General features: G+C 37.4%; 4 protein-coding genes across 4 annotated transcripts; 2 read left to right on the top strand and 2 right to left on the bottom strand.

Moving 5' to 3' along the window:
- LOC18767681 (beta carbonic anhydrase 5, chloroplastic) lies at positions 2,340-6,076 on the top strand. The gene is made up of 9 exons (XM_007200382.2): positions 2,340-2,753; positions 2,837-2,904; positions 3,583-3,744; positions 3,831-3,879; positions 4,062-4,175; positions 4,311-4,364; positions 4,777-4,859; positions 4,992-5,097; positions 5,662-6,076. Exons 1-9 carry the CDS (start codon positions 2,646-2,648, stop codon positions 5,863-5,865), a joined length of 948 nt encoding a protein of 315 aa, XP_007200444.1. The 5' UTR covers positions 2,340-2,645; the 3' UTR covers positions 5,866-6,076.
- Positions 6,990-7,907, bottom strand: LOC18766671 (periaxin). The gene has a single exon (XM_007199030.2). The coding sequence runs from the start codon at positions 7,829-7,831 to the stop codon at positions 7,136-7,138; it is 696 nt and encodes a 231-aa protein (XP_007199092.1). The 5' UTR covers positions 7,832-7,907; the 3' UTR covers positions 6,990-7,135.
- On the top strand, positions 8,812-9,683 carry LOC18768894 (protein app1). Its single transcript, XM_007200698.2, has one exon. It carries the CDS (start codon positions 8,878-8,880, stop codon positions 9,442-9,444), a length of 567 nt encoding a protein of 188 aa, XP_007200760.2. The 5' UTR covers positions 8,812-8,877; the 3' UTR covers positions 9,445-9,683.
- On the bottom strand, positions 11,063-12,455 carry LOC18767884 (probable S-adenosylmethionine-dependent methyltransferase At5g37990). Its single transcript, XM_020570990.1, has 3 exons — positions 12,387-12,455; positions 11,465-12,133; positions 11,063-11,395 (listed from the first exon to the last, which is right to left on the bottom strand). Exons 1-3 carry the CDS (start codon positions 12,453-12,455, stop codon positions 11,063-11,065), a joined length of 1,071 nt encoding a protein of 356 aa, XP_020426579.1.

The raw sequence follows: 17,093 nt of genomic DNA, 5'->3' as shown, positions 1-17,093 counted from the left end.
AGACAGATTTTTGGTGGCAATATTCAGAGATACAAAGCACCTAGTGGTACAATGTTATGCAGAAAAATAGGTAAATGCGTATTGATTTCGGTGAAATTGTTCCTCATATTGTTGACTTGCTGTGGGGATGGTTATGGCAGCGGCATTATCGATGTTTGTAGTAGTTGCATTTCCCTTAGACCTAACTACGGTATCATTGCCTGTCATTCAGATGGGGGTGACATGCAATGATTCAGTTGGGTTAAGTAGTTAATTGTAAGTTGTGAAGTTATTGACTGAAAGAAAGGTCCCAACAAGACTCATGGAGGAAAAGTTTGAACTGAATTGTTTTGAAAAGAAAACGAGTTGTTCTCTTAGTCGGGGAGCATGATTTCGATTTGATTTGTAGCCTTGTAGGGTGTTGGATTTGGTGTAATATTTTTCTATGAATGCAATTCTTCATGTTCTTAGATACTACAAGGCCGGTGGATTTGTGGAGGAGATGTACTCTTTAGAGCAAAAACTCGTCTTGTGAAGCTCATGAAGTAGCGAATAGGCATTCTGTCGTTCTTGTTAACCAAAATGAGAATGACGATCATAAGATGAAATAAAGGGAAAGTGGGAACTTGTATTGATTTGAAAAATGAGTTTCCGTTAAGTTTGAGTGATGTTGATTATGTCTCCGGCTCTTTGCCTTATCATAGTCACTCTTTTGGTCGGAATCAAATTTTCCTTGAAACCTTCGTAACTTGTGGGAACAAAGAAACAACACGGGCAAACCCAAAAGGGCACAAAGACAAAACGAGAGAAAGATCTAGCTGAACTACCACCAAAGCCTAGCAAAGAAGATCTTCCGCAATCTAACAACAAATCTACAACCAAAGCCTAGCAAAGAAGATCTTCCTCATTCTAACAACAAATTACCCCGGTGGGTTAGGGAGGCAATCAGAAATCAAAAATCAAACCAGAGACCGGAGGCGGCGTAACTTTGCAGTTCACTGCTCTCAGCCCAATCCTTGCCGCCCTTGCCGCCTCATGGGCAGCAGCACTCAACTCCTGAAAACCTGCCGCCAATCTTCTAATCTCATTGATCAGAAGAAATAAGGTTCATGCCCTGTTTTCCACACAGCCATTCGTAGTCACTAGTGCCTCAGCAATCAAAGCAGACCGTTCTTGACCTTTGATAGCCTCTAGTGCCTTCAAAAGTGTAGCAAAAAGTAAAAACAAACATTTAACTTGTATCTTTAATCTTTGTTTGTTTGTTTGGCTGCCCTCTATGTCTTAGGGGTAGCTGGTGCCTTCTGACTGTGTTTGTTGTTTTGGCTTTTTGCCTATTTCCTTGCCTTTTCGCTGTTTATGAAGTATCTTTTCACAGAAAAAAAAAAAAAATTTATTTAAAATCTTTGCCATGATCCATCAAATTCCAAATCAAACAAAAACTTCATCAAATTTAATCGATTTTCCATATTTATATTCAATTTAATATAGTTGAACCACAAAGACATAGATCTAATTGGGCTAGGACAGAAAATCAAGTCCAAGTATTGTCCAAGACTTCTTCAAGTTCCCAAAATTCAAAGCCCTGATTATTTGATGCCTGATTACTCGATTAAATGAAATGACCTTGAGAATTGAAACTAAAATAAGTTTTTGGAACTTGGAAGGATGCTCTTTCAAAATTTCAAGATTATTTTGATAAAAACTAAAAGAAGGAATTTTTATTTAATTTTCCCAAATACAGTTTATCTATATATATAAAGCAAAAGGCAGAGAATGATGAAACATTCAAAATACCAGAAAATGCCCTTTGTTAATTCAAACATTAAGAATTGAAATTATTAATTAAATGAGGATAATATCGTAAATTCATATTTTTTAATATTAAAAAAATTAAAATTAAAAACAAAATAAGATAATAGGTCCTACTTTTATGGAACATAACTACCCTGTTATTTTTTCTTAATTCTAAAAATAAAAATAAAAAAGAAAAAGAAAACCAATTGGCATATGCGTGAGCATGTGTCAAGGGGCTAATTTAGTAGAAAAGGAAACAAAATAGTAATCATGTGCGGGTCATCAAAAAAAGTTGAGCCGGTGAAATTTGGGTGAAAGTGGTAGAGTTGTTGGTATGCAACATGCTAGTGGTCCGCGATTCAATCTTCTATGACACCGTCTGTGTGAGAATACCCCGTCTCCCTTCCTAAATTCGAGTCCCTTCCTAAATTCGAGTAAAAGTTGAGGTAGTATTGTTAAATTATTTCCAAATAAACAAATTAGGAAAAAGAGGGTTAGAGAATTTAAAAAAGAAAACAAAAACAAAATACAGTGAAGTGGCACATGGTGGTCTTGTTTAACTCCCAACTGTCTTTCTGTCCTCCACCATTACATTTTCGAAAGACAGTTCAGCATCAAACTTTAACAGCTTCTACTGTTGCATAGAGATAGATGTGGGTGTCCATTGGCATTGTCTTCTATTTTATCTTCGTTTTCTCCGTCGTTCTGGGAGACTGAAATGTTTCTTGATCTGTCCAACCAACTCAACCAAACCCAACGTCTATTAAACACCTTCTTCTTCTTCTGCACTCTCTATGCTTTGTCGCTGAAACCCCATTTCCCTTTTGAGCTCTCTCTCTCTCTCTCTCTCTCTCTCTCTCTCTCTCTCTTCCATGGCTATTCTTGCGCCAACCTCTGTTTCAAAAGACCCCTTGTCCCTTCGCACCTCCTCCAATTCCTCCTCCTCGGATCTCCAGAGAATCTCATTGAACCCTCCAAGAGTAAATTCTCTTTTGTTTTCCTCTTTCTCTCTCAAGCATTTCATTTCGTTGGTTTTGTTGATTTCTTGAATCTTTTGCTGCAGATCTTTGGTTCTAAGATGAAATCAGGGAAGATTGAGCAGACCCCGTCGAGATTATTGACTGCTTCCAAGTAAGTTGCTGCATTTCTCACCTATGCTGCTGAACATATTGTTAAGTTCGCTTAATTTGCATTGATATCTATATATATGTTTCAGGTTTCTTGATTTACTTTGTAATTTCCAATCTTCTGACTTGCCTTTTATGTTCTTTCCAATTGTGGCCATTTGAGCTCCAAATTTACTAATCTTGATTGATTTGAGAAAGAAAATGTTAGTGAGACGAAGTAGGATTTAGTTTGAATGTTCTATTTTTGTGATCATAGTACTGTTAAGGCACAAACAACGTTAAATTTCTGTCGTTTACCCATGAGAATTTTGAAATTTGAAATTACTGTGAGAAAAAGAAATCCAGAATCAAGGCTAAATTAACTGGTACAATGAGGGATTTTCGTTTTGGTTTTCACACCTTGCTGAAATTCAAGGCTGCTCCTATATTGGTGAGATCAATATGATGGGTTTACTTAGATCTGTTGTGTGGCATCATAAAGACTCTAATTATCTTTGTTTGATGGTTTGTATATAGGAGATGTTTACAATATAAGATTACGACTACATGCAACCTTCGGATTGGTCCTAAGAGATAAGAATGTCTCTAATTTTGTTTAAATCATCAGCTAAGTAACCTGTAGAACTCGAAATTTCATAGGTAGTTGGTTGGTGCTGAAATGTTTTCCTTTTGATATTTGCAGCAATTGTTCAGATTTAACTGCAAAGGCTTCAAGAAAGCCGTTAGGGCTCACTGAAGAACTTAAAAACAACAAACTAGAGAGCGTAGTAGAAACTGATGATGGGAGCTGTTTATTTGAAGATATGAAACGTCGGTTTCTAAGCTTCAAAAAGCATAAATATATGTAAGTGTCCAAGGACTCAGGTCTTGAGGTTCTTCAGCTTAAAGTAAAGTACTTCTGTTCCCTAATTTGGCTTTCATTTTGAATAGGGAAAACTTGGAACATTATCAAAATCTTGCGGAGGGTCAAGCACCAAAGGTTGTATTATAAATGTGTACTTTTCCTTTCTTCGCCCCATCTTCCCAAATTTAGTCATTAACTGTGTATGTCCATATGTATTGAGCGATCTAGGACATCTAGATAGATTCATTTGATGTTTGCCTCAATCTGGTATTGAGTGTCAGGGAGAATATGTATGTGTACTGATGTTTCTAGAACAGTTCATGGTGATTTCTTGTGCAGATTCTAGGGTATGCCCTTCAACCATTTTGGGATTCCAACCGGGAGAAGCATTTATAGTGCGCAACATTGCGAATTTGGTGCCCTCCTTCAAGGTATATTATAAATACATTTGAATTATTGTCTTCATCTCTGCTTCACGGAAGGCTAGACATTAATGCCACAAGAAGCGAACACTCGCCAATCAAATGAGGTAATATTATTCAATTTATTTTTTTCCGTTTTTGCAGAGTGGACCCTCAGAAACAAATGCTGCATTAGAATTTTCTGTGAATGCCCTGGAAGTAAGTATTCTGTGAATAAAATTTAAAATAAATAGCCAATTATTTCCTTGCTAGCTCCCTTGAAATTTTTGGTTACACATCCCTGCTTATTGAGTGACAATAGGGAGGTAGGAAATGTGTAGGCACTAGAGACCCACATTGCTGATAAGAAAGGGTCTTCCAAGTATTTTAGTATAGGTTCTTAAAGAGTAAGAAATGAAATTCTGAATGGGGTTGTGGGAAAAGAACAGCATTAACAAATCTTCATATGACATAGCCATTCATTTTCAATCAACCTCGGGCATAAAAAGGTGGCTAGTCTTTGCTGTATCAGGAAAAGTTGAATCTCTGAGGTTTAGTGTGCTTCTTAATAGAAGAGTGGGAAGAAGATAAGCCGGTTGGAAATCTATTCTAAGCAATAATTATTTTGTAGGTTGAGAACATATTGGTCGTTGGTCACAGCTGCTGTGGAGGCATTCGTGCTCTTATGAGTATGGATGATGAAGTAGAGAAAAGGTTGAGTAAATTTCTTGTTCTGTACTTTTCAAGTAGTGCATGCGGTCATTGCCTATGTTTGACTTTAAATTTTTTTGTCCAAGAAACAGTCAAGCAATGGTTTCTCACTTTGCTAAAAACTCTTTTATGCAGTAGCTTTATCCAAAATTGGGTTGTTGTTGGGAGGGATGCAAGGTTGTGGACAAAGGCTGCTGCCTCCAAGCTCAGTTTTGACCAGCAGTGCAAACACTGTGAGAAGGTAACATTAATCTTTTCTAATTGTTTAATATTTCTTTTGTCCTTCTAACTTAAGTAAAAAACTCTGTGTTTGGAATTGCTTGCCGTAACGTAATTGTTCACCATTTGTATTTTTCTTCATTTCATTGGCATAAGCCAAATGAACTTCAAAGTAATTACTCTTATTACTAAGTTCAACACTGCTTCAAGTGACGAATCCTTCGAGTCCGTATATTTTGAAACTCATATCAGCATTCTGTTTTATTTGTATAGTAAATCTCCTGATTGACGGTTTGGAAAAATTATGTTTGGGGGGGTTAGTTTTTAAAGGTTGAAACAAAACAAATCAGAATTGCATCTGATGACATCCCTTCAGATATTGAATTCATTTTGAAAGGTAATTTATTTTAGTCATCATTGACCTCGTACCTATCTGGGAATTAAACCCAATTCTTTCTAAGTCCACGATAAAGTTCTCCTGTTGTGGCATAAATTTGGGTTGCAACTAATAGAGGCTGTTTTATATAATAAAATGGTGCACCAGGTTCATAAAATATTTCTCATATTGAATGGTATCCGTTTGCAGGAGTCGATCAACCGTTCGTTGTTGAACCTTCTCACGTACCCGTGGATAGAAGAGAAAGTGAAGAATGGTATTCTTTCTGTGCATGGTGGTTATTATGACTTTGTTGACTGTACATTTGAAAAATGGACACTGGATTATAAGGAAGACAACTTGAAGGAGAAACACGGCAGAATTTCTGTAAAAAATCATTTGTTTTGGTCCTGATTTCATGTGTGGCCTTGTTGTATCTTATTCCTCAGATAAGTTATTTAAAAAGTTGTTTGTATTAAAGGGGCATAAATTTAAGAGAGCTGAAAAAATAATGTAAAACTGAAAAAATAATGTAGTGTGGTGTGTTTTGCGCTTGATAGAGTTCTATTTAATGTTAAAGTTCACAATTCGTAGAAATGGCGATGCGGGCACCAATTCAGGATTTGATCTTCACTGTTCTTCATTTCATTGCTATGCTATCACCTAATGTTTGGTGACCAATTCAGGATTTGACTTTCATTGTTCTTCATTTCGTTGCTATGCTATCACCTAATGTTCGGTGATTGGGAATTATATCGTATTGGATTACGTTGGATTGGAGAGGATAACACTAATCAAATGATGTGTACATGATTAAAGGACTGGATTAATTAAAACATGCTTTTTACATAGGTTAGTATGATGAGACATAATCCAATCCAACATAGTGTCAAACCTTTTGGTCTAATAAGATTAAGCGTAATCCAATCCATGTTGTTTTTAGACAACCAAACGAGTCCTCGGGGTTACCAATACGAAATTCAAAGAAATTACTGTTTACCACTGCCTGCATTCTCTTTCAGTGAGCATAATAAAGTGAATTAGGGCTTTCCGAAGAACTTAAAAACAACAAACTGGAAAGAGTCACAGAAACTGAGAGGGGAGGAGATTTCTAAAGAATGTGCAATATCGGTTTGCATAACGATATGTATCTAATCAATATGAACAGGGGACCCTTGCAGGGGCTCAAACACTTACTGATTAGTTGTCTTAAGTACTTTGTTTTTGCCAACGATTGACATTAATAGTGCGAGTTGTAACAATTTAGGGCCCGTTTGATAACCATTTCAATTTTAGTGTTTAGTTTTCATTTTTTGTGCTAGAGTATAGAAGGAAATGAGGGAGAATCGAAGTGAGAATGAGAGTGGGGAGAAGATGAGAGGGGAGGAGGGAAGGAGTAACAAAAGTGAAAACAAAAACTATAAACTGAAATCTATTTGAAATTGTTTTCACTTTCAAGTTTAATATTTATGTTAAATGAGCTAGTAAAGATAATATCAGACGAAATTTAAAGTATAAGAATAAATTAAGAATAGTCATCCAACAGAAGTAACTATAAGCACTCTTATACATTAATACTCAAATGTTGCAGTACATGATAAGAAAGAAACACTGGAGAAGACATGATGATTACAAAGATATATATAAATAGTGAAACAAATTAATTCGAAATATTTTAAGGGAATCAAGGAAGGGTGGTTTTGTGAGGTGGGATGAGTGAAGGGAGGGGTGTGGCCTTGGGGAGGGTTGGGATGGAGGGCAATGTGGGTTTAGGTAGCTCAGCTGGGAGATGTGGTAGAGGTGGAATTTCAGGCAACTTTGGCACTTCAGGCTTTGGTAAAGTAGGGACATTGGGCACCGCTGGCAGCTCGGGCTTCGGCAAAGTTGGGAAAGCGGGAAGTGGTGGCAATTCAGGCTTTGGAAGTTGAGGTAACTCATGCAAGGTTGGGGCATGTGGTATTTCAGCCAACTTATGGCCTTCCTTTGGCAAAGTTGGGACATGAGGTGCTGATGGTATTTCGGGTTTAGCCAATGGTGGCAGCTCAGGCTTTGGAAACTGCGGTAGCTCAGGCTTTGGAAACTGCGGTAGCTCAGGCTTAGGAAGCGGTGGCAGCTCGGGCTTTGGCAACTGTGGAAGCTCAGGCTTAGGAAGTTGTGGAAGCTCAGGCTTAGGCACTTGTGGCAGCTCAGGCTTTGGCAAATGTGGAAGCTCAGGCTTGGGCAATTGTGGCAGCTCAGGCTTTGGAAGCTCGGGCACTTGAGGCAAGGAAGTCTCGAGAAGAAAGCGAGCCCCTGCAACCATTGTTTTGGTGCTCATAAGTGAGAAGGCAAAGAGCAGAAGTAGTGGTAGGACAAAAGCCGGGAGGCGAAGACATGCCATTTTTGGAGCTAGCTAGCTAATGACAAAGGATGATGAATCAGATTATGAAAGATATATAGTTGTTTTAAAGGTTATGAGTTGTGATTTTGCTTCTGCATCTAAACCAGTATTTATAGATGGAGAAATGTAAAGAGCTAGACTTGAAAAGCATCAAGGTCAAAGGGTATTGGTGTTGGTAGCTCAACTTCTGCATACATATTGATCTTCTTTGTTTCTTTACTTAATTTCCACAAGTATATCTTGACAAATTGACAGCCATATATATGACAATTGTTTCCTATATAAGCTTTTGTATATCTGTTGTCTTGGCAATGTAGGACCTACAAAAGAATAATATTGAGAGCTTTATTCTGTGGCTAATTAGATCTAAGTAATTAAATTAAGGGCTTAATGTAGATAACTCACTTAGGTTGGTGGTTGGCAGCAACCCCAACATCTACTGCTGGCTCTCCCTTTTGCTTTTCAGTCATTCATGAAATTTTGGGTGATTTTGAAGATATAGTTTCTTGAATTTAGATCTCCCTCAAGTTTGAATTATTTTGATACATTTTTTTGGTTGTGTTTATTTGGGATCATTGACAGTAGTTCTCCCCACAGCACTAGTTAAAAAATTAAATCTCACATGGTACATCTTATACACGTGTTATAATATGAGTGGACGACATGATTTATTTTCTCCCTTTTTAGAGAATAATATCAATAAATATCCACTTATATTATAAAATGTGACCTTACTACCGTAGTATTCTATAATCACTCTAAAAAGTAATCGAAGACAAAATTGAAAATTTGGTAGAAAAACAAAAGGAATATTGATTACTTGTCAAGTACAGAAGGGAAGTAGATATATATGAATGCAGTAGTTCAGAAGTTGAACTAACAACACCAATACCCTTCGACCAAACGTTTTGAGATCTCCATGTTTTTCAATTCTAGCTCTTTACGTTTCTCTTTCTATAAATGCTGGTTTAGATGATCAAGCAAAATCACAACTCATAAACTTATCAAGAACTAAAGCTTTCAGAATTTCATACCTCGTCCAAAATATGGCCTATCTTCGCCTCCCGGCTTCTGTCATACCACTATTTCTGCTCTTTACCTTCTCACATATGAGCTCCAAAACAATGGTTGCCGGGGCTCGCTTTCTTCTCGAGACTTCCTTGCCTCAAGTGCCCGAGCTTCCAAAGCCTGAGCTGCCACCACTCCATAAACCTGAGCTGCCACAGTTGCCGAAGCCCGAGCTGCCACAGTTGCCGAAGCCCGAACTGCCAACGTTGCCGAAGCCAGAGCTACCAACATTGCCAAAGCCAGAGCTGCCAACATTGCCGAAACCCAAATTGCCACCAGTACCCCATGTTCCAACTTTGCCAAAGCCTGAAGGTCTCAAGTTGGCAGAAGAGCCCCATGTCCCTGAGCTTCCAAAGCCTGAATTGCCACCACGTCCTAATTTCCCAACTTTGCCAAAGCCTGAGTTGCCAAAGTTGCCTGAAATTCCACCTCTTCCCCATCTCCCAGCTGACCTACCTAAGCCCACATTGCCCTCCATCCCAACCCTCCCCAAGGACACACCCGGCCCTTCTCTCATTCCACCCCACAAAACCACCTATCCTTGAATATTCTTAAATATTTCTTTTAGTTAAATTGTTTCACTATTTATTTCTATATCGGGGTTTATGGCATACACATATCTTTGTAATCATTATCTCATGTCCTGTGTTTCTTTCTGATCATGTATTGCTACATATGATCGTATTAATGTATAAGGGTTCTTATTCTTACTCCTGTTGGGTTGTTATTCTTAATATTCATTATTCATACACTTGTGTATGCGTATAAGAAAGAATGAACTAAATTTATCTTACTCTTTCCTTTTTTTTTTTGGGTTTTTAAGCTTTCAAGTCAGCCCTAATAATAGCTCTCAAATCAATGAAGATTCAAAGTTGATTAATTTAGGGCCTGTAATTGATAACCATTTCAATTTTCGTGAAGCCCACATGGCCTCATATTATTGGCTTAGCGATATGACATGTCATCAATCCTCAACCATATTTTTTTACCTCAATCACGGAAGCCTAGGTTTCTACCTTCTATTACCAGTTCACTTCGATGATTCGACGGGGGTATACAAGTCCTTTCAATTTTTTCTTGAGTGGCCAAAAAGTAGTTTGATGGCTAATAGCTCTGACGTCATTGATATACTCGGTATATGGGCACCTCTGTCACCATATAGTTTGGTTCACGGAACGGGTTTGAGGGGAAATCACTTTTCATGTCATTTCTCCAGGGATAGAAAATGGAAGATTCTTTTTCCACGTTTGATAATGCCGGGAAAGTAACTGGGATATATCACTTTATTTTATTTTTTTCCATATTTGTTTTGAGTAAGAATGGAAACCAAAGTTTGTATAATTTTTCAATTATATCCATATTAAATCAAATAAAAAAAGAATGCATTTAATGATATATTGTAATTCTAAATTGTTAGTGAGAACAAAATGGTCATGAAAAATGCACATTTAATATTGACTCATTTTCCCAAACTTTCCCACGATGAGGGAAAACAAAACCCAAGTTGGGAGGAGAGCTTCATTTTCCCCCATACTTTCCAATGTGCCGGGCAATCATTTCTCATGCCTGAACTTATCAAATATGGGAAAATAGTTAATTTCCCATCCCCAAACCTCATTTTCCATGAACCAACAACGCCATAGGGTTTCTCCTTGGTTTGATTTTGGACAAAACGTTTGGCCTTGGCCCAAGTTTTGCAATGTATGCGAGTTGGCTTCTCAGTATCTACTTGGTCCAAATTCCACTTTTTAGGAAAAATGGGCATGATGGAACAAATTTTGGGTTTCTAAAACTTGAAAAGGCCCAAGAATCTTTTCCACGTCATTAACTTAATTGGACCCCAAAAGTGGTCCAAACAAGGTCAACATCATACACCCAACACCATTGCTGTTGGACGTGGTAAAAGTAGTTTGAATACTATTATTAGTTGAAGAAGGTCATTAACAAGGGAGAATTGGAGATTTCGTAGCTCCACAACAAATTTTGATAATCTGATTTTTTTATTTTTCTATTTCTTATCCATGCAAAAAGTAAAAGACAGAAAATAAAGAAACAACCTTAGCCAGTAACAAATGATCTGTAGGCTAAGGAAAGCCATCACTTATAGGTTTTTCCATCCTACTCAGTTACTTGTAAAGTAGGTTTTATTAGTTCGAATGTTAATCAGAGCAATTTGCGCTTGACAAGAACAAAGAATCCAACCGCCATGCTGTCGTCATGAACAAGGGAAGCACTTCCTGCAGCAATATTTTTATTCTTCGAATATAGATCGAAAAGCGGTTCTATAATTTCATCCCCCAGATGTTTTCTGAGAATGCTCTCCGTCCCAGCTCTGCATCCTTGTGCACTAGGCAAGCTAAAAGGCATCTGACCTATGCTCTCCAATGTCAATATGTCAAGGCACCCAGTTTCTTCTATTAGTGCCCCCAACTCCTCCACAGATGGGCAGTAGACGGGCAAGTTGAAAGAGTCAAATTTATCTTCGCTTAGTAAGCCCTGCACATATCAATTCATTAATATTTTCACAAATGTTACCCTATTTTGATATTGCAAAATGCGACTTGCCTTGTTCACCATATCAGCGAGAGTAGACTCCAAGGGTTGAAAATAAGGAGCAAGAGAATTCTGTGCTGGAAGCGTGCCATGGGGACGCCCTGGAATCAAAAGCAACATGAGGCCTCCAGGAGCAAGCTCTTGTCCTCGAGCATGAAAAAAAGACTTAATGTCTTTGGCATACTGAGCTGAATATGCCTGGCCAACTTCATACGGTGCATTGCCATACAAAATCCTGCCCTTGTTAAATGCAGGTGAGTTGATGTCACGTAGCTCGTCTGGTATCTTAGAGAGCCAGTGCAGAGCATATGCCGAGTAAACAAAATTAAGAGAGGCCTCAGGGAAGAGTCTTCCATGGAAAGAGCCCGGAACTCCTGCAGTGAAATATTGCCTATCTCGAGGGAGAGTGGAAAAGAGATAGTTGAAATCATTTGACACCAGATCACTAAAGTATACTTGAAACTCTGGGAGTTCACCAGCAGACTGGACTTTGCTCTTCTTGTGGTATTTTTGAGATACGGCATCAATTATGTTGTCCACTTGAATGAATGTGTTAGGTCCAACAGAGCAACCTAAATCAGCAATCCGGAATGTTGTTGGCCGAGACTGCAGAGTTTCAATGTCAAGGTTTTCGAATATTGCTGCAACCAACATTGCCTTTGCACCATCTGCTGCCTTGGCCTACAGGAAATTTGATGATTAACATTAACTTTATTATGCATATAGAAAATTGTTTTGCATATATAATAACCGTAAATAATTTACATGATATAATCTGCCAAAACCTTATTTGATTTGTAAACTAAGAAAATTTCAGCAGCATAATTAAAAAAATGCAGTAATTAATAAAAGTTGGAAATATATAGGTAGCTGTTGAGAAGAAGAAATTTCCAGCACTCAAAATTCAAAGGCAATAGATGAACTATTAAGATACCGCTGCATTAGAATTTTTGGCATAGCTGTTTGGGCCATCTCCACCCGTCATAGGAAATTCTTCTGCCATCTCTCTCTCTCTCTCTCTCTCTCTCTTAAAAAGCCACTCAAGTCAACTATTATCTGTGCGGAAAATGGTTATTGATTGCCTGTTGGGAACTTGGGGCATAACTTTTTTGTTTTTTGTTTTTTGTCGAAGCTTGGGGGCATAACTTAAGCAGCAAGAAAGTCGCATAACCACGCAATCCTAAGAGGAGCGACTTTTACTCCCAACCCTAGCTCCCCTTGGAGGAATATTCTGGTGCTGATGTGTTTTTGTTTTTTTGGGAAATTCTCTTTTTAGATTTTTATGTGCAGCGGTTCTGACCTGTGCGGTGGGTGTGTATCCCCTCCTTTGTAACCATAATTGTGCCGTCTCGGTCCTTTATATGTTGACGGTGGCTTTGTGTTGTATTTTGTTTTGATTTTGTGATGGAGAAGATTATTATACTAAACTGTGCTGGTTTAAGTCTAACTTTCCCCGTGTTGATGGTGCTTTACTCCTATATTTGGCATTTTCGACTCTTGTATTCTCCATTTGTTTCCTTCCCTATTTTTGAATTTTGAATCAACTTGAATTGATTACCACCAAAAAAACAAAAGCCGCAAGAAAGAGTGGGGATGCGTGGATCCAGCAACAAGTGCCAAGGAAATGGTTCTCCTCATGGTCCAACTTTACAGAAACCGAACAGAACCGAGCGGTGCGCACCCCAAATAATCAACAGTCATTCCCGATACGATTTGGCAGCAATTAGTATGCTATAAAAAAAACATTTTGTTGCCCACTACTTTACACTCTGATTAGTCTAAAAGCACAGAATTTATTTAAATGATAACAAAATAGACTGATCTTTACAGCCATACGAATGAAAAATGCCCGTCATACCAGCAACAGTATCTGATTTCGTAAACCTACAGAATCAATACACTTTGAGTAAGTAGGTGATCCAGACCCAGCTCTGCCAGCCAAAAGACGTGCAGAATTAGTCTTGGTGTGTGTGATTAGATAAACTATTTTAAGTTTGCATTTCCATTAATGGAAATACTGATCATGATGATGATAGTCACTTAATGCTTACATATATACAGGCCTAACATATACTAATGTTAGTACCATTGAACTATTAATCTCCATGTCTGATGTGTTCAAAATAAGTTTCGATTTGATATATGAACATTGACGGAGGTTAGCAGTAGGATGTGCATATCAATTCAAAATCAATATAATTTAGTTAATCCGCGTTCGATCCAATATATATAGATTGGATTGTGATTTTTCTAATTCAATCATATATAAGATTAGAGGTTTAAATCCAATCCAATCTGATCTTATTTAAATCCGAACTAGTTATCACTTGATTCATATGATTCCCATTCACGATGAACATGAAAAATAAGATCCATCATCTTGGTCGCTAGTAGATTGAATTCCCAGCTGAGAGACGTACAATCTTTAATAATCCTACCACAACCAAGGCTATGGTGGGTTGTAGCATTTGAAAAGAGTTGATGGGAATAATGCATAATCACAACGGGCAAACAGAAAGACTACAAAAAAAAAATTGGTAACAGTCACTATTTTGTTTTGTTTTGTATAAATTTTTTTTTTTTTTCAGAAAGAGAATTCATTCATAGAATTAAAGACGTACAAAGAATGACGTGATACAGTGGCTTCGTTAAAACCTTCCTAGGACAACCTCATAGAACAAACTCCGTGAGAGAAAAGAGTACCACACATGTCATAACCTAACAAGAGAGTCAGATTCAGGTCACTTTGAACCATTATAATAAAAGAACAAATCAAAAATGAAAACAAACACATAGACCTCCGACGAGAACCGCAACAATAGACCAACATAGTAGGCCCACATGAGAGGACCGCAGAACATCCCAACTGTCAAAAGAAGCCTTTTATGAGCAAAATCATAGTTCTTTGACATCTACACAAACTACAAGGCATACCATAGAAGAAATCAGGAGAGAACACGCAGGAGAACACATAAACAATAGTAAAAGGACCCCTGAGAAGCACTCCACTTCAACTCAAAGGCCGACATAAAAAAACTCCTATGACCAAGCATAGTTCTTTGGTCGGCGCAGAGTAGAGAAGAGCACCACATCCTAACAATTACCACCAGCATCGCTTCTGCCGCCACTATTGAAACATAGACAAAACATCAGCAACCATGTATCACAACTCTCCTGAGAAGAGACATAATCCAGGGTCACTACTGTCGCCATTGTTGAGACGAAAACAACACCAGCCACCTAGAACACTGCAAAAATAATCAAATAAAATAAACAGACAAACAGATCTAGACTATCTGGGTTGGGAAACGAGAGGAGAAGAGGGGATAAGAGGAAGGGAAAGAATGGGAGAAAAAGAATGGGAGATGAGGAGAGGAAGGGGAAAATGGGCAGAGGGGAGGAAGAGCAGTGGCCACCTCCCCCTTTAGCTTCCTTGCGATTGGTTGTCGGTAAGGAGAAAGAGGACCAGAGTGTGACTAGGTTTTTTTAGAGAACTCAAGAGGTGAGGGGATTGCGTGAGTGTTTCTAAAATATATCTCTTTCACAGACGTATAAAAGTCGGCAACAGTCACCATTACTTGGTGACATTTGGTGATATTTGCTGGGGTGACTAAAGGCTTTACTTCAGCAAGAATTGCACTCTACCACCTCATCCAACACAAACTTGGCTTCACTTCCAACCTCAACTACCATGAACACTCCAAACGTCGTCGTTCTAGAGGCGGTTTCGGCACTGCCTTTTTTGCCAATAGTGGCAGATTCAGGAATTTTCATTCCAGGAGTCAACATGTAAAAGGTTAAAAAAATTTATATACAAAATAGACCCATCAAAATGAAACAATAATACTCTAATTCATAGTTAATAGATAAAATCATAACAAATACTCATGTTCATTATCAAAGAGCATTGCATCAACTCCAAAAATTTAGCGCAATCCTCTTCGCCTCCCAAGCGTCTCGTCCTATTCGACGTAAGAGCTGGCATATATTAACGTAATCATGCTCATTTTAGGGCATTTATGTTATTTTTGAGGTCCGTCGTCGTTGTGATTTTGGGCTTTATCTGCGTTTCTTTTGGGCTCTAGCTCTCAAACTTTGGACCCTTATGAGTACTGTCTTAAGGGGAGCTCATTCAAGCAAATATTTCTTCAATACGTAAAAGTTAGGTTATTCTTGTAAAACTTTTTGTGGATTGAACATCTAAGCTTTTTACCTAGATTGACCTTAGGTCCCTTCATGCATTTATATCATACATGAAAAATTGTTGTATGTAAAAATATTGGCTAAGTATGAAAAATGGTTTTTCGGAATAATCATTTTCTCAAGATAATTTTTGGCGGCTTTTATTCCTTACATATCAAATAAGAAAACTTCATTTTATGGGATTTAGCATGAGTATATATTGACTTAATGAGCCATCATTTTTAGCCTAAATCGTATTTTGCACTAAAACCAATTTTTCATATTTTGATTTTTTGGGAATTTGATTTTCTAGTATTTTTATTTGAATCCAAATGCAGAGTACTTCTTTATTTATATTGTAAACTTAAGTAAATGGAGTAATATAAAAATAAATGAAAGTAAAAGGACAAAGACATTTACTTACAACAACAGTTTGTAGATAATTTGCAGGGGTCAACATCTTCGTCTTCAATGGTGAATTCTAGACTTGTAGGGGTCAATTGACCCCTCTTACCCCTATGTGGATCCGCCCTGTTTGCCAACTGCATAGTTTGAAATTTTCCCTTCCACTGCATAATTCCAACTATGCCTGGAGGAAAAAGAGCCCACCCCAATACATCATCTTCAACATCTCACCACATAGATATATCATACTTCCGTATGCACACATATGGCGATCTTCACTTTGCACAGTTCACATCTTTTCTTTGTTTGGTTCAATCAAATAGCTATGGCAATGTATAATAATGAAAGACCTTGTATATTTCTTGTATGTTGTAAAAGTTTAATCATCAAAAGGCTTTCAACAGTCTGTGGATGATTTTCTATCCATTTAAATTAACTATTTATCTGTTTAAGATAAAGTCTTTAATTTCCTGTTTCTGGTGTTTATGGTGTTATGTTGTATCTTCTTGTTCTTTTTATTAATGTAAAATAATTTTGTTCATTTTTTAATCTTAACTCTATTATTTCATGCATCTTTTGAATATACATAATTTATTAATTGCTTTAATGCTCTATGAAAATATGGTCAAATCTCACACTCCCTCTCAGAACACAAAGTGACCCAACCATTGATTGATGTTTTAAGTCTCATTGCATCACTCAGCGTCAAGTCTGTAAAAAACTTTGTTAAGAACATTGACGTACCATGGGACTCATTATTTTGCTTAAATGTGTGACCCATAGGCGCCATGTGTATAAAAATAAATATATTTCCATTTTAAAAAGCCTAAAACAACTATTATGACCCATAAGTGCCATATGCAGAGAATGGTAAAATATTAAAAATACCAAAAAATGTCCTCCATTAAAGAAATATTAAGAAGTGAAGGTATTAATTAAATGAGGGCAATATAGATTGACACTTTTTCATATTAAAAAAAGGCTATTATCACAAACGACTCCTGAACTTTCTAAAAGTCCTAATTTTGTCCCTTAAATTTTTAAATCAATCAAT

Source organism: Prunus persica, chromosome G8 (genome assembly GCF_000346465.2).
Source record: "Prunus persica cultivar Lovell chromosome G8, Prunus_persica_NCBIv2, whole genome shotgun sequence".
In the NCBI taxonomy this organism is placed as follows: Eukaryota; Viridiplantae; Streptophyta; class Magnoliopsida; order Rosales; family Rosaceae; genus Prunus; species Prunus persica.
Note: the sequence above shows the minus strand (reverse complement) of the source record. Positions and strands in the feature narration are given on the sequence as shown.

Bases quoted from the DNA above. Each gene is read 5' to 3' on its own strand.
- LOC18767681 (XM_007200382.2), top strand. From the start codon at position 2,646: ATGGCTATTCTTGCGCCAACCTCTGTTTCAAAAGACCCCTTGTCCCTT. The intron at 2,905-3,582 runs GTAAGTTGCTGC...TGATATTTGCAG, and splicing joins AGATTATTGACTGCTTCCAA to CAATTGTTCAGATTTAACTG. The intron at 3,745-3,830 runs GTAAGTGTCCAA...CATTTTGAATAG, and splicing joins TTCAAAAAGCATAAATATAT to GGAAAACTTGGAACATTATC.
- LOC18766671 (XM_007199030.2), bottom strand. From the start codon at position 7,831: ATGGCATGTCTTCGCCTCCCGGCTTTTGTCCTACCACTACTTCTGCTC.
- LOC18768894 (XM_007200698.2), top strand. From the start codon at position 8,878: ATGGCCTATCTTCGCCTCCCGGCTTCTGTCATACCACTATTTCTGCTC.
- LOC18767884 (XM_020570990.1), bottom strand. From the start codon at position 12,455: ATGGCAGAAGAATTTCCTATGACGGGTGGAGATGGCCCAAACAGCTAT. The intron at 12,134-12,386 runs GTATCTTAATAG...AATTTCCTGTAG, and splicing joins CCAAAAATTCTAATGCAGCG to GCCAAGGCAGCAGATGGTGC. The intron at 11,396-11,464 runs GCAAGTCGCATT...TGATATGTGCAG, and splicing joins TCGCTGATATGGTGAACAAG to GGCTTACTAAGCGAAGATAA.